This window comes from Echiichthys vipera (genome assembly GCF_963691815.1).
Source record: "Echiichthys vipera genome assembly, chromosome: 6".
NCBI classification, from domain to species: Eukaryota; Metazoa; Chordata; class Actinopteri; order Perciformes; family Trachinidae; genus Echiichthys; species Echiichthys vipera.
This window is the reverse complement of record NC_139831.1, coordinates 5,561,032-5,583,466: the sequence shown is the minus strand read 5'-3', so window position 1 is coordinate 5,583,466 and position 22,435 is coordinate 5,561,032. Positions and strand designations below refer to the sequence as shown.

Genomic DNA, 22,435 nt, shown 5'->3' with positions numbered 1-22,435 from the left:
AAATCTCTAGTTGGCTGATTTTTATAACATTGCGTCAGCTCCCGCTTCAGCCCCCATTGTCAAAAAGAAAGCACGCCCTCAGCTCGCAGTTCAAACGTAGCTGAGGACGACGGCGACGGGCATTCTCTCAGAGGTCCTTTAGTTTATCCAGTATAAATAACATGACAGACACGTTAGCACAATGACATCAACCCAGAAGAATCCAAGAGTTAGGAAATATTCAGTCATCCTGAAATACAAAAATAAAACATCTTTGACTTTTTTTTTTTTTGTTCTTTTTTTCTGTCTTTCGTTTACAGAATTGAAGTCTTTAAGGTGATTCTTTTAAGACGAGAAGCTTGAGATTTTCAGTTATAGTTCTGTTTTGTTTTGTTTTTCCCCCCCGAGGAAAATTAGTGCTGTCCCATTGGGTCCCATCAGTTCCTCTTGGGGTTGGTTTTTAATCGCCGAGCCCTTCGTGTCCGCTTAGTTACTGGGGTGAAACGAAACTCCTCCAGCGGGTCCAACCTGCCCTTCGGCGGGCGCTTCATGAAGTGGACTTCCTGTTGCCTCTGCGTGGTCCGCGAGCCTTTCTTGGGCCGCCCCTTCCTGTTGAAGCCGAGGTACCATCCTTTGTACTTTGCCGACACAAGAGCTGTGTAGTTGTTCTCCAGGAATTCCTCGACAAAGACGCACTCCTGCTTCCTTCCATCGGGCTGAAAGAAGGGAAGAAATAGGACATGATTCATTATTAACATAGTAACATGACCTCTCTTTCAGCTAACATTCTGGCTTATTTCCATTGCATCAGTGTGTCCGGGCTCAGAATAGTTTGCTTTTCTGTTGGCGTTTTGTATTTTTCAGTTTGGTGTAAAATAGATTAAAGTCTAAAATGCTGGTTATGTGTTGAGAACATGTTCACGAGTTTGTAAGTGAAACGTCCCTGAGGGATGAAGCATGAGTTTGAATCATGATTGAAAAGAAAAAGTTTTTACTAACCCAGTGGTCAGAATACAATTTTGGAAATGTACATTTCTGCAAACCACAGATATGTTGAATCCCATCGTTTCTGAACCGCTGCAGCCCGCTCTCGTTTCCTACTCGTCACATGACGCCGCATTGTCAGGACCTATGCCGTCACTTTTTGACACTCTGCATGGTAGCAGTTTTAAACTCATGGATAATGTTGTGAATTCAGGTAAAAACTACTTGGTTAGGTTTAGGAAAAGGTCATGGTTTGGGTTGGAATAAGTACATCTGTTCACTTCCACACTGGTTTTCTGGGTGTTCCACCCTGACCTGCCTGACCTACGCAGAGTTTGACACTCGTCATACTACGTCATCACTGGGCTCTTATACAGGTGCTAAAGGGGGCCCTACCTGACAGTGACATTTCATATCACCATATCAGTGGTTTGCAGAAATGTACAATGCCAACTTTTTTTTCCCTGGTGACTGAACTAGTTGTTACTCACAGTAAAAAAAAAGGTTAAACTAAGATTAAAAAAACTAAGGTTAAATGTAAATGTATTCATTTTCACATGACTAGTGCCTTTACTCTCTACTCCACTGTTGTAATATGAACCTACTCCCTGTCTAGTTGTACCCTTTCACAGACTTTTAATAACTGAGGTCTTTATTTCACTTTCTTGGCACATTATATTGATTGTATTTTAGAAAAATTGTTTTGAAATGTATTCTTGTCCGTGCCAAGTTAGAGAAGCTTCATGTCAATCCCACGCCAGTATGCTAAATGTGTAGCGAGAGCTTAGCGTAGCATAAAGACTGGCTGGATAGCTTCATTATTAACAGATAAAAGACTGTCAATTTTCTCATCTAAGTCCCAGCAAAACATGGACTTTCCCAAAATGTCAAACTATTGCTTTGAGATATTGAGCTGTATATTTGTAATGATTAATAAGATCCGCCTTGTGTTTTTCAAAATATGATGATGCAGAGTTAAATTAATTTAAATACACACATGTTAAACACTGAAGGAAATCAGCATCATCAATCAATCATCTGTAGGATTCAGGAACCATACTGCTCTGTGCTGTGGTCACAGCACGCTGTAGATGTGCTATTCTGCAACTTTAGAACTTTTTCTTTGTAGAAGTCGGTGGATTATCTTAGAAAAATATTGGGTGAAAAGACATTTTTTAAATCTTAATGCCAAAACTGCTGAGTTTAATTGAATCCGCCTAAAATTACCATGATTTCCAATCAATACTTGTTTTATCATTAAGCACAGTGAAAGCCACCAGCACTGGATAACTGAAATGTATTTTTATACGATTGTATAAAGGAGGAAGTCTAAGGACATTTTTAAAGAAATGAGGCAACTACAACGAAAAAAATTGCATGTTTCCAACAGATGACCGTGATGAGAGAGTGAAAAAGTGTGTGGATTGCTGCAGCCCCTCCGACGCTGACAGCATGAGTTATTAACGTAACAAAATCACACGTGGGCCTCCGCAGTGTACGTTCTCAAATATTAACTTCTTTTCCATATCGAAGTGGTCGTCCGCGGAGTCGCATGCAGTCATCCTGCGCTTGTGGCCACCTGGTGTGACTAAGTGATATAATTGCAATGGCATTCCTCCTAAGTGACCATTAGTCTCTCAATGCATTGTGGTGATTGCAGTCCGTAATTGACTGATCGAGTGTCAAAGGAGTAGGCCGATTACGTAATGGAAGAAGGGCTGTGAGTTATCAAAGGGGTTTTGTTAGGGTGTACAAAAACAGCAGGAGAAAGCAGATCTGAGGCCGCATTCAATTCAGCCTGGATTAGGAGCTCCGTTGGAAATATTCATTTTGATATTAGGAAGTGGCGATTAATTCTCGTTAGTGAAAATAGTGAGCTTTTTCCGAGATCACTCGTTCCTTTTTAAAAAAAAAAAACAATACTCCCAAAATAAAAAACAACAGATACTCACCCTTCCGACTATTTTGCCCTTCTCATTCATGCAAATGTAGTGTTCGCTCTCTTTTCCTTTTATTCGAATGTGGCTCCCGAAGGTTTCTGTCTCGACGACAAGAAGAGCTGGAGAAGGAAAGAAAAAGTGGACTGTTAAGGTCGAGTACAAGTCTTTCCATGAACATTTACATGATTTAAGGATTCCAGTCACTTATGGTCGACAGTGTCTGGGCTCCTGCACTTTTTCAATAGTCCATTTTTTCAATCCCCACATATTTAAAACATAAAAATAATCATATTTCATCTCCAGTCGTGCAAAGGAACCCTGCAAACACTCTATAATTGAGGGGTTAACACAGAGCTTTATCAAGCACTGAGCCTCAAAAGCAAACTTAGATATTCAGCCATTATGAAATCTTTTTACAGTATTTGGGGTTATTAAATTGATACTTCATGAATACATTTTTCATCATACACCACAAAGCAGTTAACCACCAATTCTCGTTGTACCAGAGATTAGAAAGTTTTAATAACATCAAGGGTAATGAGAAATTATTGATCGTAATATCGCTGAAAATCACAAACCAACAAAATTCAGCACAATCCAGGACATTTACATTTGTGATTTGGGTCCGTATAAATAAAATGACTCCACACACGCTGCAAACGTTGGCATCTTTTTTTGTGTAAATATAAATATTTGAGGTTAAAGCTGTTTTCTAAGAAAGAAAATACCAAAAAGAGATGAATTCTGAGTCTCCGGTGCAATAATTCAATGAAGGTGTACTAAGTGTATAACTTTCTTTACAATCTACCATATATGCACCAAAACAACAATGGCACCGCCACTTCAGCCTGAAACAGCAGTAATCCACTCTCGAGACGCATCCCGGCGGCTCTTTTATCCCCCCACCCCAAATGTTAACCCCTGCGAGGTCACCTTTGTCTCTGCTCGCCCCTCGACCAGCAAAGAGATCTGCCAAACATTTGTGGAGCGGTTATGTGCCCCTCAGGATTAGGTTTCAAGTTCCCTTTAGTCTGTGCTCACTCAATCAAAAAGTTAAGATGATCCATTTGTTTAACACACAGGGCCATTCAGTAGCGCTCAAGGGAGCAGAGGAAGAATAGGCGAAGGGGATGGGACAGGCTCGAGGGCAGAAGTAACTCCCCTTCTCCTCCTCCCCCTCACCCGAAAATTCAACCTTGGGAGGAAAGTGGGAAGAAGGAAAAAACCTGTCTCAAAGGTGAAACTTTAGAAGTTATTCCTTCTCTAGTTGTGAGGGATTTGTGTTTGTGGGTCTTGTTTGGGGATTTCTGACTTTTTTTAATCACTGGGAAAATCAGTCTGGAGCTTTTTAGGGTCCTAAGAAGGAAAAAAAATCCTGGTTTGCACATAAAGCAAATGATGTTTACAAAGATATCTCAGCTCTGCAAGTCAAATCAGGAGTTATTTGACAACACTTTGGCCTTCTCGCTCTTAGCTGGTTTTACATGGAGACCCAAAATTTAACCTCAGCTATGAAGTCTCGACCCAGAACATCAGATAAACCAATATTTTCCTCCCTACTGTAAGTGTTCCCTTTGTCTGTGACCCCTGATGGCAAAAGAACAAAAATGGAGTCATTTCATTTGATCTAAACAGCATCCAGTGAGTGGTCACTGGGATGTTTTGTATATTATCTCTGTGTATTTCTTTAAACACTTCTCAGTCTGAAGACTTCATTGGCAGCCATAGCTGCATATAAACGTCAGAGAAATTTTAGAATATCTGATCGACGTTTTAACATTAAATCCCACGTTCCAGTGACTTCTTCACCAGTGAACAGTTTTCTTCCTTGGCGCAATATGAACAATAAGGAGCCAGAGCCATTTATTGACCTCAGCATGGGGTCAGCTGTCAGAAAAGCGGAAAAATCCTGCTTTAATTCCACATCATTTATACGTTTAAAGCCTTTCGCACTGACCCACCATCTGCTCCAAGTGGACAACAGGTATCATTTATGATGGATTGTTCTGGAAAAGGATTGTTCTAGTCTCTTTAAAGCAGTGGAATTTTTTTTGCATTAATACCTAAGAAGAATGATAACACCTGCACTTTGGCTGCACTGATACGGACACAGCGGTCATAAATCTCGACATCGAAGCAATACATTTATTCTGTGGTGGTTTGTGGCCCTCCGCTGCGAAGCTGCAGGGACAGAGAGTGGATCAGAGCGAGGAGAGTATCTTCCTGAGCATTATTAGTGAGTGCAAAGGAGTTCACAGGTGCCAGGTACTGCAGCTGGATGGGGAGGGGGAGGAAGAGGAGGAGGAGGAGGTGGGGGACTGGAGAAAGAGGGAGGGGCGGAGGGAAGATTTGGCAAGGCCTCATGGGAAAAATTGGATCTGCTTCCACTCAAGCTCTAACAAGCAGTGAGGAAACTTCGCCTCGGCGCATCTGTGACTGAACACACTCATTCAGAGGCATTCAAGACCAGCAATTTTAGAGTCGTGAGTCAGCTGTTATGAGCAAAATATCTGAAGGAAAGCACAAAACAAGTCCTTATGTTTGTGCCGCCGCATCAAAGAGCACTTCACTGACCGTCAATTTAGTCATCCACTGCATTTGTTTTGATTTGAAATTGTGAACAAGTCCATGCAAAGAGCAAAGAGGTTATATTGAAGATTGATAGGAGCATACATATATATAAATATATATATAATTTTAAAACTAAATCCGTCCTTTTGTCATCTTTATGCTTAACATTTGGCAAGTTGGTAAGAGACACACTGCTAGACTGCTAGCACATTGAACATTAAATGTGAAAATGACCATAGCAAAGATTATACATTTCGTTTGAGCTTCCTCTTTCCCTTTCAAGTTTGGGGACAAATATTTTTTAAGACTTTACCAATTGGCATTTCCCCCAGACTCAATCCCAGTCCTTTTGAAAAACACCAACATTTAGTCAATAGCGTTGAGTTATTCCACATGATTGCATCATACAGGACAACCTAGGACTTAAAACCCTACAGTGAAGTAGATTTTGCAGAATGGCAAACAAACAAGCCTGTTTTGGTCCATATTTGGCATTATGGCAAACGCCATTGGCCTATAAAGCTATCAAGCTAAATAAAGTTTTGCTCTGGATACCCAAATGCTGCAGTAAACATCCATTGCAAGGTCAGCAATTTCATAGTTTCCAGCCACCCTAACCAGCAGTCGGTGGCTTATGAAAGTCACAAACCATCTACTTTGCCCTATCCAAACACAGAGCATGGAAAACGACCTCCACACAACAAGTCGTAAAGAAGCACCATCATCTGACTGGTAGGCAGTGGTGATTTCTCATCCTGTTATAGCAGACTAACTAGGTGAGATGCACAGGAGTTCTCCCATACCATACTTGCCCCCATCATCTCCGTTGGCGTTGACTTTCTTCCCCAAGATTTGGACGTGTTTCCCTGTAGTTCTGCTGTAAAGCTGATAGATCCGGACCTGCTTCCGGCTCACGTCGTCCGGGTTCCTCGTGTGGTTCTCGATGTAAAACTTGAAATCAGCAGAGGTCTGCTGGGATTCCTGCACAGAGGTGTGAGACAGGAGGAAATGGAGGGAGAGAAGGAGAGAGAGAGAGAGAGAGAGAGAGAGAGAGAGAGAGAGAGAGAGAGAGAGAGAGAGAGAGAGAGAGAGAGAGAGAGAGAGAGAGAGAGAGAGAGAGAGAGAGAGAGAGGGAGAGAGAGAGAGAGAGAGAGAAGATGAAGAAACATAGAAAGAGGGAAAGACAGACAGTGAGTGATCGTCGCAGCACAGGTGTTAAGTAATGCGTGCTGTTGCTTTTATGGGCCCTGTGTCAAAAAAATTGTGCTTGAGGGGCTAAAAACTGAGATACCAACAAGGAAATTGTGGCTGCCACATTTTAGGGTTTCTCTTCTCCCTTTTAACTGGCACATTTTATATGCATTGCATTTACAAGCTGATAACTACGCACAAGATGTGTTAATGATGTTGGAGCAAAAATCCCACAGAACAAGTGCAAAGCCTATGGTGCAACCCTCTATTGCTCCATATTGAGACAGCAGTATATTATGTGCCCCGGGCGCTATTGAGAAACCTGTACTCCATTTCCACAAGCAAGCAAGCCACTAGCAATTATACACCTGAAGCATCCAGACCTGTTGCACTATCATCAAACAAATATCTGCCTGCAGGCGAAGTAGGGTCCATAAATTAGGCAACGCAGCGGGCGGAAGACAAGACTAAGAGATGGCAAGAGGCACCTCGAACCACAAATACACTCTTGTAAGAGTACTTTGGGATCGATTTGTCCAAATCCACCTTTAAGAAATCACTAGCCGCCTGTTTACGAGTCACCTTAGACCTGACATAAAAAGACAGGAAATGGCAGACTTTGTCAGCACGTCACCCAACATGTGGAAGATCGAGAGGAAACGTATACTTTCAGAAGCCCTGGAATCTCAGTACAAGCCGAGATCCCATTTCCCCAGCTGTATGGTGTGGTAATTGCACAGTAATGGCTTTTTATGTGGCTGTTCTCAGGTGGCTAATTATATACACATTACATACCCTGGGTCTGTGTTATTCTAACTTCACTAAATTAACAACATGTAGCGAACATGATGGGAAATTGTGGCCTCAGAAGAACAAATCCTTAAACTGAGTCAGGAAAAATCTTTCAAATCGTATCTTATGAACCAGGTGTCATGGAATAATCCTTTGAAGAGCAATGTCCATGGAGAGGGGTCCTTCAGGCTGGGCCAATGCCGCACCCCAGAAGTGATGAGTTAACTTCCCAGAAACCAAAAACTGATGGTGACTTTGGATACCAACTTCTAATGGCAACACAAAGACTTCTGCCTTCAAATGCCCAGTATATCGTGAGATGCAGCATTTCTGGGCTGCATTTTGACTTTTGTAATACGAATGACTTGTTGGCTCATTATGACGTATTGGGTCTAGAAATGTGGACCTCTGAGGATCCAGCCCCTGAGCTGGGACGCAGCTTCTGTATCTTGACATTTAGGAAACACGCCCATAATGTTACTTTTGGCATCGGACAGTGTAGAAAATGAGAGGCTGGATATCGACATGTAGTACCTACTCATGCAACTCATTCATGGTGTTCATATTGACTTCACGGCGTCAACACACATGCACTACATGTAATGGGATCTTTAATTGGGGGAAACCGTATTTTTTAATGGCAAGTACACGTATCTTGGATATGCATTTCTCTCTTGGATAATACTTTTTTCTTAAAATAAAAGTATCATCATTTTTACCCCGGTAGATTTCAGCCCAGCCACTTTGTCTCTAGACAGATCACATTCACTCCAAGTAAGTTTTCCAACACAACCTGCATTAAACAACTGCTCAGCCATGATTACCATGTAATACATGGTCCTCTCATACACTCAACACAAAATTGCAAAGCAAAATGAATCAAGACCAGTACTTTCTTGAGATCTAAAAAGATAACCCTATCGCTATAGTTACCCTCAACCAGCACCTCAAACGATCTACCTATCAACTCCACCAAGAGATTTGCAGTTTACTGCATCAAGAGGCTGAAAACACAATGCAACGTATTCAGTTCTTTGATTCACATCTGTGTGAAACATTTAGGGTGATGCACATCTTCAATATAGGCATATAGACAAAATAGTTACAACATTTAATCAATATGGAAATTAATAGGATGTTAAATATAATATGCCATAGGAGAACAAGGGGCTACAACAATGGAGCTTCTTTTATTTTTTTCCCCCAACAGAGAGCAGTACTCATGTAAGCGTTCACATTTGATGCTCTAAACATTTGTTGTCTTGTCAGTGTTCCCAAAAGTATGCATTAGAGGGCTATGCAGTTAGCATGAGTAGCATCAGGCACAACAGCTGAACAGACAAAGAAAAAAGTGGCACCTACTGGACTTTTCATCCGAGGAAAAAGACTCAAATAGTATGACTCACAAGTGATCTCCGCGCTTCACAAAACACTCATACAAAAAAAGAAAAGAAGCTGTTTTACCACTAAAAACATGCTGGTTTAAAATGAAACATCCATGCAGCAGCAAATTGTCCATCTAGCACAAATGGGCTGCAAATGATGCATCCACTTCAAAAGTCAAACATCAGCATCGTCTGTTGTCAACTTTCGCTCAAAATAAACCTCAAAGCTGACGAGCGAGAAAATCAAATGAACACACAACAAACGTTGCCTAACTGGGCTGCTCAGGGATTTATCCCAAATCTCCCCATCTCTAAACAAACATGAAGGTGTGTTTGGTAGACAGTTGCATTTTCAAGGGAAAGGCAAGCCTAAGCACATGGCTGAGGTGAACACGAGCGACAACAGCTTTTTTTTTTTTTTATCACGCCGTCTTCCATTCTTCAAAGACACAGCATGAAAACGGATACGGTTGAAACTTCAGAAGTCTGGCACTCATATTTACCCAGGAAGCTTAGTTGTCGCATCCATCTAAGATACACCTTGCTATCTGTTTGACACACACCGACAGGGTCACACACACACAAATAGGGAGAGATGCACTCTCACACGTTGGCAGTAAGTTCAAACTTTACTTCCAAATGTGGTTGCTTCTGTTCTCTTCCCTCATAGGATCACAACCACAGCATGACGTGTAAGTGCCATTAGACGTATGTGTAACAGTGCCGAGGCACAATGGGCCAACAACACGGAGAGGCAATGTGAAAGGAGGGCATTAAAGGGCTATTCCTGCTTTTTTATTGGTTTGATCATTATCCTGAAAGCACTTGAGAGCATTTCCTTTGTTTGATAATTGCCTTTATCTGATCTGACTTGTTTTTTTAAACCACAACAAACATGCAATTCACAACAGCAAAAAGCAGAAAATATCATTCATCAGTGCACCTCATGTGTCTGTGGGCCCACATCCTGCATGAGGTTCATCCTCTCTTACATGTAAAGAGTGATCGCTTGATGCTATAGCTTTGTTTGTGCCAGCTGTGTTGGAATAATCAGAGCATATAGACTTACAGGAGATTGTAGTTTCTAGTTTGGGGGGTTGATATTTTGTCTCTGAGAAATTTCTGTTTCAGAAAATTGACTTAAGGAGTTCAACCTGTTGTTTTGTCCCCGAGAGCGGCCGAGCTCACAGACCGGAGATCCTGGCAGCACAAAATGGTAAAACACCTGATTTGTGCAGACAATAAAATTTAATATAGTTAACTAACAAGTTTTCATTCTAGCAGGGTTTTATTTATGCCAAAAGTTCAAATTTCAAAGTCCTCGTCTTGGCATGATTCACTTTCCTCTGACAAAAATACAAATCATTTTTGTATTAGGTTTAAGAAATAATCACATCAAAACTATATCCTTACAATATAAATGTAAGATGCAGAACATGCATCCCAAAACAATAACCTGCTCTGTTTTTCTTCATTTTTAAAAACGAGTTTATCCTGTTTAAATATTCAAGATCACAACAACACTGAGAGATTAATCCAAAACAACAGCACGTGGGAAAATTAGGATAAAAAAACACGTCATAGCAAATAAAGTGATCAGATAGCTTTATGAGTGAAGGAGCGTGCTCTGTGCATCACATGTGAATCACTGCGGCAATTAGGGAAGTGGGTGCCTGCAAATCATTACTGTTCAAAGTGAGACGCGACTAATAAAAAGCGAGGCAACGAGCGCCAAACAAGCCCATCTGCTCAAGGAACAACTTTTAACCCCGGGGATCTCCATATTTACTACACTATCCTGCTGTAAAAGACCGACACTGCTACTTCAACTCCAGATTAAAAACAACTGCTTTTCATGTTGTCTTCTTGTTTACAGGATCTATAGTACTGATCGGACATATTAGATCAGTCCGGGTAGAAAACAGCTGATGCGCTTCAGACGCGTTTTCCTACACTCCCGAATTCCCTGTGATATTTATTTATCACTGCAGGGGTTACACTCTTTTTGCATTAGTCACTTTATGGGGACTAAACCGCGGTAACTGTATTTGTATTTTAGATGCTGCTGCTTTAATGTTAATGCATGGGAATGTAGTGTCTTTACAGCGCTCCATGTTGAGCTTGGTTACTTGTTAATATGGTTATTATACTTTATCATTGTGTATCACTATGATGTTTTATATTATCCCATCTCTTCAGTAGATCTATTGCAGGCTGTTATTTTAACCCTTTTTTGCAATGCCCTCCTTTGATTGAATCAATTATTTTTCGCATAACAAATGTTTTCCTTCTCAAAAATGATGGGCCTTGTTTCCCCTTCAGGACCCTAATAATAAATAATATCTATGAATATTGATCTGATATAAACAAGTCAATCCCAGCCAGGACCGCTTTGAAAATAACATAAACCCATCCGCAAAGCTGCACGGTGGCATGCAAACACATACACTCAAATGACTTGAACGAGAAAGCAAACATACCTGTAGCTGGAAATAGAGGACCAGAAAATGTAAACACCTATGTGGGGAGAGAAAGAGAGAGAGAAGGGAGGAGGGAGTGAATTACACAGGCAATTACACGAAGAATAAAACGCAGCCTACCTGGATGAAAGCAATGCGTAAATATGAACCTTTTGGCGACTTCTATTGGTAAGAATGCATGAGTTTCTGTGCAAAGAGCAAACGGAACACTTACAGGTATATGAACCTCGAAGGCAGCACAGACATCTTGACTCGCAGAATTACACCTGAAATACACCTGCTTCCACAGATTTCGAGCCCCAGGAAAAGGCTGGCGAGATCGCCCCCCTCTCTCTTGCTTTCGCTCCCTTGCGCGTCCTTTACGCGCACAACTCCGGGGGTAAGTAGGAGATTGAATCCCAGTGTAAGGATAGATCACTGGAGAGCAGCAACAGAGTCACGAAGTGCAACATTAGGTGTTTCCTTGTTCGGGGAGGAATTATCCAGAAGATTAGTTTTTGCTCAGCTCAGTCTCCTCTCCGCTCCCCGGAATCCCGGAACGTCTCCGTAAATCGGTGCCAAGCGTGGAAAGGATTCCGAATTCAACCTCTCCAAAAGTCGCCTCGCTCCAAAAAAAAATATCCTTCGAGTTTTTGCGCACCCACAATCCCAATCCTGCTGCTCCTGAGATCACAGGCTCCTCAACTCCGTCCGTACCTGCGGGGGATTTCTACACCTTGCATGGGTCATTTTATTCTACCAAGTGCTGCGGTGGGGAAAAAAAGGGAAAAGCAGTGAATAATAAAACGCCCTTCCACCAATAACAAGTCGCTAAAAGTCGGCAAACAAACTTATCCAGGCGCAGAAAAAGTGAAGTTTTTCAAAAAGAAAGTAGTGTGGAAATTGCAGCGGCAGATGCGGATCCCTGGAGAGGTTTGGGGGCTGGTGATGGCGCAGCAGTGCCTGTCAGTGGTGTTTGTGCGTCTGCGGCTTGAGATTTGGGCACAGAGAGGCTTTTTTGTTGTTGGTGGGTGGAAACATGTCAGCGGTTTGCACCTGATAGGGTAATCTTGGAGAGACCATCGGCTTGGAGAGGGTTTTTTTTTTCCTCTCGGTGGAAAAGCGCTGCGCAGAACAAAAAGGAGATGAACAGGACGAGGAGATCTTTTGCTTTTTAAAATTATTTTTTAGAAAAAAATCCTGAAGGGAGTTTGGGACATGATTTAATTGGTTTTCGGATAAGGAAGAGGACAGGCTGATTTATGAGAGCTGTGTCTAATAGGAGGATACATTTTTGTCTTATTTATGAGTTTTATTAAGACAGTTTATCTTTTATCTGAACTTTAAGGCCAAACCATGTTATCCGTTTACTTTAAGGCCTATTTAATTATAATAACAATAATAATAATAATGAAAGCAGATATTTATATTGGTATTATTACACTGTTACCGTCAGAGCTGCTGTGTGGAAGAGCTACAGAAGCTGCTCCTCTCTGTTATTCGTGCTTTTTAAACTGCAGCAGGTTTGTGGATTGGCTCGGCCTCTGCCAGACACCATTCAAATGCAGTCGGTCGTCGACGTCGATTTTTTTTCAATAATGTGCTATAACTTATCCCGCATTTAAATGAAAGAGAGGTGTGAATGTGTTTACGAGCTGGCAGCAGTAAAGTGAGCCCACATCCCTGTTGCCATTAAAAAAAAAAAGAAAACCTTTGTGGTTCGCCTTTATTGTCCCATTAAAACTGGATCCTCGGCATTCCTGCCCCATTGATATTTAAAATGAATCTAAATGATTACATACAATACTTCCCATGTTGGGGATTTCAAAGGGCCTCCTGTAGTGACTTCAGTGGGGAATGAAAAGGAGTGTTTAACTAAGAGCTCCAGCTGCTGATCAACATAAGGAAAAAAGACAAAAGTCAATTATTTATCTAGAAAAAATATCAATTTATTATAGGCTGTATAACAGAAGGTTATTTATAATAACAAATGAATCCATTTGTGTTGTGTGCGAGTGGAAGGAGTGGGCGGTTGTGGGTTTACCCTGTGATTCATGGCTGTCTAGCTAACAAGAGGCTTGATCATGTCAACCACAGTGCACTTTAATAATCCCTGCAACACAACTGATGTACAATGTCATTTAAAGGATGACTAATTTAACCATGTCTGCCTAAGGGAGGGAAATCACAGGGGGAAAAAACAACAACAGACGAATAGTAATTATCAAGGAAGATAATCTGAAGACTTCTTTACAAACACCAGGCTTTGGTTCTGTTTGATCAAATGAGGCTTACATTAGCCGCTACTCACCGGCGGTAAAGATTTCTCTGAAAGTTCAAAATAAAAGCACCTGACAACTGATTTAAAGAAGGCAGCATGATAAACAGCAATTACCACACCGACTGTGATAGAGCCAGCACTGTGGAGTCACTCATCGCCTCTTAAGCACATGTTTGTGACAAACTTCTCGGAGCATGACATGTAAATCCACAACTGAGGAGGGAGAGCGCAGCAGCGGGGCTTGATGTGGCCATGTGAGTCACAAAGGGGGAGGAAATGTTCCTCTGCTCGTGGCAAAAGGGAAGATCCCAGGTTTTTTTTCAGGAAGAGGACCTTTATCATTTTATCACTCTTAAGAGTATGGGGGATAAATAATGGCTTGTTTGGTTCGGCCATGCACTCGTCTGGACAACCAGTTGCATTGGCGGCTGGCCAGTCAGGAGTCAGAGGGACAGATGTATTCTAGAAATGGAAACTAACATGTGGCACAAGAGGAAGCCACTAAACAGTGTTTCTCTGCCCTACCTGCACCAAATCTGACTGGCCAAAGAGGATTTTTAATGAGCTAAGTGAAAGGACTGCATTGGCTGTGTTCACTAACCCACCGAGGGATCCACTTATCATTGACCTTGTTTATCTGTTTCTATGTCTGTTGGAGTTTCTGCACCAAATACACAGAGAAATGCTTTAACAGACAGCATTCATGTAGCAGACAAAGCACTTTACAATTTGCCTCTCATTCACACACGCATTCCGACGGTGGCGGTGATGCCATGTGAGGCACCGGCCTGCCCATCAGGAGAAAACTTGGGGTTCAGGGTCTTGCCCAAGGATACTTTGACATACGCACACAGGGGGAGCCGGGGATCGAACTACCAACCTTGAGCCACAGCTGCCTCAGAAAACAACCCCTGCAACAGTTGCATGAGGAGAATAAAGTGATACAAGGTCTAATGCAAGGTGCTAGGTATAGTAGCAAAAAAGACCTCATCCCATTGCAGCCTTGAAGGGTTAGTTTACGTAATCTATAAAAAAAGAACATTTCCTAAATAAATTTGCCTTCCACACTTTTTTTACTTGTCCTGTTTATTTTAAACCGTACATTATACAAGTCGTTCCAGTTGTTGGTGTTGAATATTCAGACTCAAGCACCATAAACTCATTTCCATTCACCTCCATCGTAACGGTGTGACTCACAACCTAAAATCAAAACTATCTGCGTGGCGAGATACCATTGGAAGTACCTGAGAAAATATATGTTCAATTTGGGTGAAGTGACCCTTTTAGATGTGGAAAGATTTTCTCATTCTCTCACCATCAGTCAAAAGAGTTGGTGCTCCGACAAACTGCCTGCTGACACTATATGAAAAAAAAACCCAGCCAGAATCAATCAGATGCAGTGTGCTGCTGGCCGAGCATAACAAGAGCAAGAGTAAGCTTTATGAATGGGGAGAGCGGTTTCACAGTCCAGTTTCTGAGGCTGGGAAGGAGGGAGTTGGGGGGGGGCACAGCCACTCAAGAGTTGGGATAAGGTTACCCACAGAGATTAGCTGACAAGAGTGAGGGAGTGAGAAAAACAAGCAAGCAAGTTAAAGGTCTTAGTTTACCTGGCTTGCTGTGCTTGGCAGCCAATGAAAGTGCTTTTCAAAACCACAGTTTCAAACGGTGCCTGAAATGATCCTCTGCAGCCACATTTGCCAATTTCTATTTTGATTCGGATGAAAACGAATGCAACTTTTAAGTGGGGAGCTGCGGAGCGGCGCATGGTGTTATTTGGACGACTCCCGGGCTCCTCTCAGGCCTTTGAATGTGGACCTCGCTGCGTCCTCGTGCAGCTATGCGTGTCTGTCCGCAGCGACGGGACTGTGGGAATGTCACCGAGGATATCTCATTGAAGCTAAAAGAGGAGGCATCTGAAGGCGGGCGAGCGCTCAGCGGTTCAAAGGGCCCTAGCAGGCATTTAGGGCTTGACAAAAGAACTTGGCAGATCAGTAAGTGAAGCCCAATGTACTACATTAGTGTCAGGACCCCCTCCGCGTCCCTCCCACTTTGCACTTTCATCTCTGACATGGACATATTGACTTAAAGGAAAGGAGGGGTGCCAGGGCCGCCAAGGAGGGGAAGGGTAGTTGTGGTGTGTGTTGGGGGGGGGGGGGGGTTGTATGTGTCCCATTCAATTCTCAAGGTGAGGCGATTGATGCAAAGGGGTGACCACTGACTCATATAAGCCACCCAGAAGCCTTTTTTTAACCAGAAGTCACAGGCCGACAAGCGTGTGAGACCTAAACGGGACGGCCCTCTTCCTCTCATCTCACTGAAATCAGCCTCACCCCATTAGTATATGTTGACCCCACCCCCCGCCTCTCCAAACACACACTCACATCCCTTTTCACACTGTGGGCCATGCCCTTCTGTGGGCTACTGAAGTCCAACAGCTAACGTGGGTTTGGGTCGTAACGGGGTCGCGACACCTTGACTTTGCGGAGGGTGACAGAGAGAGGAGCCAGAGGGAGGGAGGGTGCAGCTATAGCCAGCTACCTCGGAGTCCTTTAAAGTATTACCTGAAGGAGAGGGAGGAGAAAAAAAGCGGGAAGTGTTTTAGTAATTTGTCCCCCGTCACACGTTGTTTGCATGGAGTCATTAAGGGCCATTTAGGTTTTGCCTTGAAGGGAAGAGGCCAGAGAATTTGGGTGCGGGTGCTCTTTGGGGGAGAGGCCGTGGGAGTGAAGGGTGAAAATTAAAGCGTCGCTCTACAACAAATCATCTCTGAGCACCGCGGTACATGCAGAACGTATTAATGTTTCCATTGACTTCAGTCCTCTGTTTGACATTAATGATGATTTGCTCCATCTCATCCAGCGGGGAGTCCAGAGTTGTTGCTCTCTTGTTGCTAGTTGCTAACACGTGAAATAACTTTCTGTGACTACATGCATTTTGAAGACATCACTAAACTATTCTTGCTTGGATGAATTCTTTGGCCATTGCTCAATGCAGAAGAAACTGCCAAAATGTGTCACAGTGCTACAAATGAATAACAATCAGCCGACAGACCCCATGTGTTCTAAGTTTTTGGCCCGTGGTTGACAGATAAATGTCAAGTCCCTTGGACGAGCAGAGGTAATCAAAAAAGTCTTGTTTCTCAGACTTTTGCTGAACAATGCGAGTGCCTTAATGACATAATAAGCCTTCAGAGCTGGGTGGACTGGTGGTGAAAGTTTGGGAAGTAAAATGATGTAAGTGTTTTTTGTCAGCTGAATTGAACGACCCCATAATTGTTTTCTTGGATTGCCATAATTACCAAATTAAGGCGGTGGTTGTTTGTCATGTGGCATAAAATTGCTATGAGACTCACGAGCTGGCCAGAGGGTTTAACTCATTCACACAGACTGTGTGTGTGTGAATAGCTGACCGCTATCAAAACACCTAGCTGCCCCGCTGTGTTTCAAATATGTCTTCAACCCTTGATGAATGGCAGTTCATAGATCTCATTAACGGCACAAAGGCCACCAGCAAATTAAAAATCAACGTAAAAACAGCTTTGAAAAGGTGCCGCTTTAGAATCAAAAGGATGTTGAAGCCCACCAAGAGTGTGACCCGGACTCACCCACAGAATTTGATGAGGACTTTGATTTTAAGTCATTACCTTCATGTTAGGGGTGAGAAGTACTAAGTGAGTGTTCAAAGCCAAAAGCTGTCAGGCTAATGTTTATCTGATTACTGTGCTGTCTGAACAGCACTTCCTCAGGTGCAACTGGTCTTTTGTGCGCATGTTGTGGCAACATATGAGATTGGTCTCATCTCATTTATCACATTCAGGAACGTTTTAATGATGACAATGTCATTTTGAAAATAAAATACATCATTATTTCTATGAAGTACAACTTTTGGGAATGAATCGCATCATTCTCCCTTTTTGTTCAAGTCAAATTTGCTTTGTATTTGAAACAATATTTCACGACAAAGTCTTGATGTAAAGCTAGATTCAGCAACATTAGTGGCCCAAAAGCAGTATTGTGAGGCAATTTCTGCTAAAATTATAAACGTGAAATGGCAAAAAAGTCCAGTTTTCTGAGACAATTTTGTTTCGTTCTTAATTAATGACTGAAAAGTTTTCAAACAGGAGAACAAAGCTTCAATAATTGGGCAAATATTGATGTCATTGAGGCAGAGTGAGGTGTTTTTCTTTAATGCTCACCCACTTTTTGTTGGGCTAAGATTTGCTGCTTTATGATTGCTTTAAGATAATAACATACATTAAATTAAGGACCTAGCTTTTGGTTTTGCAGCATCTGGACAGAGTGACAACCCCAATCCAGAGCAATACAAGGGGTCAGTTAGTCCACCGTAAAACTCCTAATGCTCTCCCTTACAATTTAAGTTCAACAATAAGTTGCACTGAAGTGCAGCTGCTGCACAAAAGTCCTCTTTTCCCAGTCACGAAAGGTCCCACAGCAGTTGGAGTGGAGTCCCTCCTTGAGCTGTCTCTGCTCTGGTAAGCTAGCCTGAACCTGCACTTCCACTCATCCTAATCGCTAAGCCCAATCCATTCCCCTGTCTAGCACCTCTTCAGAGGCCGCTCGCCCCTTTGTTCTGACAATACACAAACGACCATTCAAATGGAGGGACTCTGTAATCAGTGAAATACTAGCCTCTGGGCTTTGTAGAATAGAAAAAAAAGGGAGGGAGAAAGAGCAACATAGAGAGAGGAGAGAGAGGGAGAGAGAGAGAGAGAGAGGGAGGGAGAGAGAGAGAGAAATATCCATCCATGACCAATCAACTCTAACTACCTGTCTGGCTTTTTAGCTGCAGATGTTATTTGGAAAAGAGGGGAAAAAATGTGCCCGTTCCAGATGTAAGATGTACAAAGGGAAGGCAGGCTGGTACCTCCACCCACCGAGAAATAGGCTGGAGCCTTCCACACCCATCCAGCTTTTGATATGGCTGATGTTGTTTTTGCTTACGCCATTTCCTTCAGAGAAATATGTGATGCATTGCGTCACCTTACACTAAATTTAGACAGTATGAAAGATAAAATAAAGTGTGATTGATGCCGAGACTCTCACTGTCAAAGCCCGCTGAGATCTCACTGGATCACTCTGTGCTGAACGTCACCTGGGAATGTTTCTGGATCATTTATTCAGGTAAATGAGATATATATATAAAAATTATTAATATGAATGGGTTTATACTGGTTATAATGCATCGCTGGAAAATACATTAGACTTTAAAAAGGATTTTAAAGAAATTCAGGTTTGGCATTGCCTGAAATGATGTCCGTCTTACAGCATCTTGTGTGCGTGCATGGGGGCGGCAGTAGCTCAGTCCATAGGTGACTTGGCTTGGAACCAGGAAAGGAATTCTTCTTCTTCTTCTTCTATTTATGAAGTGTAACATGACTGTTGCTCTGAACCAGGATGGAAGAGTTTGCTTTGTTGTATTTGTGTATTTGGTTCACTTAGTTTCACCCTACGACACAATAAACAACCCTGGGCTTGTAAACAAAACTCACCTGGGTCAGTCACGTAGGTTGTTTATTGTACTGAGGTTTGACAACCTGTTAGGTAAGAGGGTGTTGTCGTCTGGTAAATGGTAAATGGACTTGTACTTATATGGTGCCTTTCTAGTCTTCTAACTACTCAAGGTGCTTTCACAGTGTTTGTCACATTCACACTGATGGCAGTGGACATCTACATACCATCTAATCTAACCATTCACACCACATTTACACACCCATGCGCAGCACGGGAAGTAATTCGGGGTTCAGTGTTTTGCCCAAAAACACTTCGACATGTGGACCGGGGGAGGTGGGGATCGAACCGCCGTTCTCTCGAATGGAGGACGACCCACTATGTTCGGTAAGAGGTTTTTGCTTTTAATCATAGGCCTGCAAAACATAAAACATGAACAATTCCCCCCTGTGATTTATTATTATCAAAGTATTTCTGATTCTGATTCACCTAGATCGGTTCTGAGTATTACATCTCGGAGCCCGTCAGCTATCTGTTTGACGTCAACTTAGCCTCTGGGGGCAACGCCTAATATTTCAGGCTTTCTGTTGTAGCCAGCGGATGTCCGGGCCAAGACTTCTGAGAGGCAGTCATTGTTATCGTCTGATTTGTAACTTGATACATGAGAACGGAGTTGCAGTGGAGATGTATAAACACAAATCTGCAAACGAATGCAGATAAATAATAACAAAACACTTATGAAGCGCTAAATCTTCATCAGACAATAGGCGATGGGTTCTGTGATTGCATTACAACCAATGACAGCTGCCTTGGTTGCTTTCCACACTGACTGTTTACCTGCATGCAACCAAAGCCTGCTCAAACATGATTGGTAAAAACTACTCAGACTACAGAGAGTAAGCCGCCTCCACGACCCAAATCTTGTCCCATTGCCTACAGATTATACATTCCTAAGCAGAATCTGTTTAAAGATATATTAATACAATATCAATACAGTGATCAGTTCAGTTTACTGGACTAACTGACTGCCAGTCAGGTAGCAGAGTCTGGGTCAGGCTAGGGAACAGTTTTTATTATTTTGGCAATTTGTGTCTCCGTGTCATAATTGGCAGGATAAATTAAACACATCAAAGTGTAATTCCGGTGTAAAACCATCCCAGGGTCTTTTTCGGCAAATTCGATCATTAAATAAGCCATGAGACAATTTTTTTGTCTATGAAGGATTAACGGAGGAATCCCAGAGAGTCGCTACAACACCGTGGCCGCCTGTAAGCTAACACTGATTAGCTCGGGGCAGCACTGTGAAGGCATTAAAACGACCCTAATACTGATCACAATAACACCAAACCTCTGCAGCAGCATGATAAGAGTAGTACCAGCAATGTAGTAAGTGAACCCGGAGTTCATTAAAAGAGTGTTTTGAAAGACTTGGCAACTGGCCCTGGTACCAGCTCGTCACGTAGGGACTCTTCTCTTGCTACTGCAGAGGTTTGGTGTTATTCTGAGCAGTATTAGTGGTTAAAAAAAGCTGTTTTAATACCTGCATCATGCTGCCCCGAGCTAATTATTGTTAGCCACGTCCGGCTGTTAGCGACTGTCCATGATATCTCTGTTAATCGTTCATACACAAAAAAACGTGTCTCTATGGCTTATTTGATGACCGAATTTGCCGAACAAGACCTTGGGATGATTTAACACCGGAATTATCCTTTGAGAAGGTAAAAAGAAGGAGCTGAGCTAAAACGCAAGCAATTAAACTAGTAAAACAGGTTAAATCCCACTGCAGCATTGGTAAATGTGTGTTGTAGGTCAAGAAATGCATTAGCTCAAACCAAATGAAGTGTGGGATGTTTTGCATCGCCAGTTTCAAGTCATCTCTCCTCCATACTCTCCGTGAATCATAATTGTCTTTATAGCCCTGCAGCTTTGCCTATCTGTGCAGGGGAGGAACATATGGTTGAGTAAACGTGTGTGCGTGTGTGTGTGTGTGCGTGTGTTTTCAAGGTTTAGAGAGGCACTTAAAACAAATAGGTTCAAACGCTTTAGTGTGGTAATATCCTATTCTGTATTGAATTCTACCTTTGTGGGGAAAGGACTCAATGACAACTGTATGCGATGAAAAATTTGAAGGATTAGTATGTCATTTACTGTATATTTGCTTTTATCCGTTACTGCACTTTATGATGAGTTTGTTTGTATCAGTGATACATTCATGTATTCACTCACTTGTACTGGCAGAGAGAGAAAACCAACCTGTCATCGTAGTTAGGGTTAGTTAAAATGGAAGCCTGCATCTCATCAAACCTTGTAGAGAATAAGTGAAGCTGAAAAATATGTCAAGTGGGACAACATGCAAGGTGCATAACGGCCTCACGCAGAGCTCGGTCATCATTAAGTCATTACACGATATCAGCTTTTTGATGTTTGGGGGCTGACAAATTACCTTGTTGAACCACACTGGTTTGACTGAGGCATGTCTGTCAGAGATATGATAAAAGTGCCGCCTCAGGCCGCTGCTGATCTTGAGCAGATAAGTGTGAAACAGATAAATGTGCGTTCAGTGTAAAGTAAACCGTCGTGGTAAATTAAAATGTAAGAAACGTTTAAACTCCTACCTGTGCTCCGCATAAGGTGACTGTCTCCTTCATAGGTAAATACATTTGCTTAGAGCATATTTGTTATAGTCATACTTTTGGCAATCATACCCATAAATACATAACATGTTACTCACCACGTAGTTGCAGGCAGGTGGGATGGAGTAACATCTGTTTGAATGAGTCCTTTATGGCAACAACAGGAGCGCTTGACAGTTGCAGTTAAACCCTGAACATCAGTGGTGTCTGTTACACATCAATGAATGAGGATTTATTTGAAATATTGATCTAGTCAAAAGCACTCAACTTGGACATATCCACTGCTTATCTTAGTACGAGTCACACTGGTAGAAGGTTTAGCAAGGTAGTCCAGTCACTAGCAGCACCACTGCTAATCTACCATAGTCAAGTGTGATAAAGCATCATTTGTAAAAGCAGATTTGGAGACATCCTCGGCCATATACGTTTTCCTGGGGAGGCTGAGCAATGTGATTATCTTTTCACAAAAATAAGAATCACTACCTTAGTGAATATTCAGGGCCTTCCAACCTCAAGGAGATTCTCCTGGACCCCTACCACTGCTCTTTTCTTCTCCTGAGTCTTCTGGCTCTGCTCCTCCACAGAGTTCTTCTGGTCAGATAATACTCTGAGGGTATCAGCCGTCACGCTCAGCAGTTCTCCTCTGCTGAGAGAAACCTGAGTAAGACCTTTCTCCCCATCCTGAGTCGTCTTACAGATTTGGCAGAACTCCAGTGAGGTCGACCAAAAGTCCTTCTTCAAGAAACCAGGAC

At 42.4% G+C, this 22,435-nt stretch overlaps 1 protein-coding gene across 1 annotated transcript; it reads right to left on the bottom strand.

Annotated features, from left to right (window-relative positions):
* Positions 1-416: 416 nt before the first annotated feature.
* Positions 417-11,568, bottom strand: fgf24 (fibroblast growth factor 24; the record flags this gene model as incomplete). Its single annotated transcript, XM_083915812.1, has 5 exons — positions 417-695; positions 2,916-3,022; positions 6,278-6,455; positions 11,323-11,359; positions 11,537-11,568. 5 exons carry the CDS (start codon positions 11,566-11,568, stop codon positions 417-419), a joined length of 633 nt encoding a protein of 210 aa, XP_083771938.1.
* Between the last annotated feature and the right edge of the window lie 10,867 nt (positions 11,569-22,435).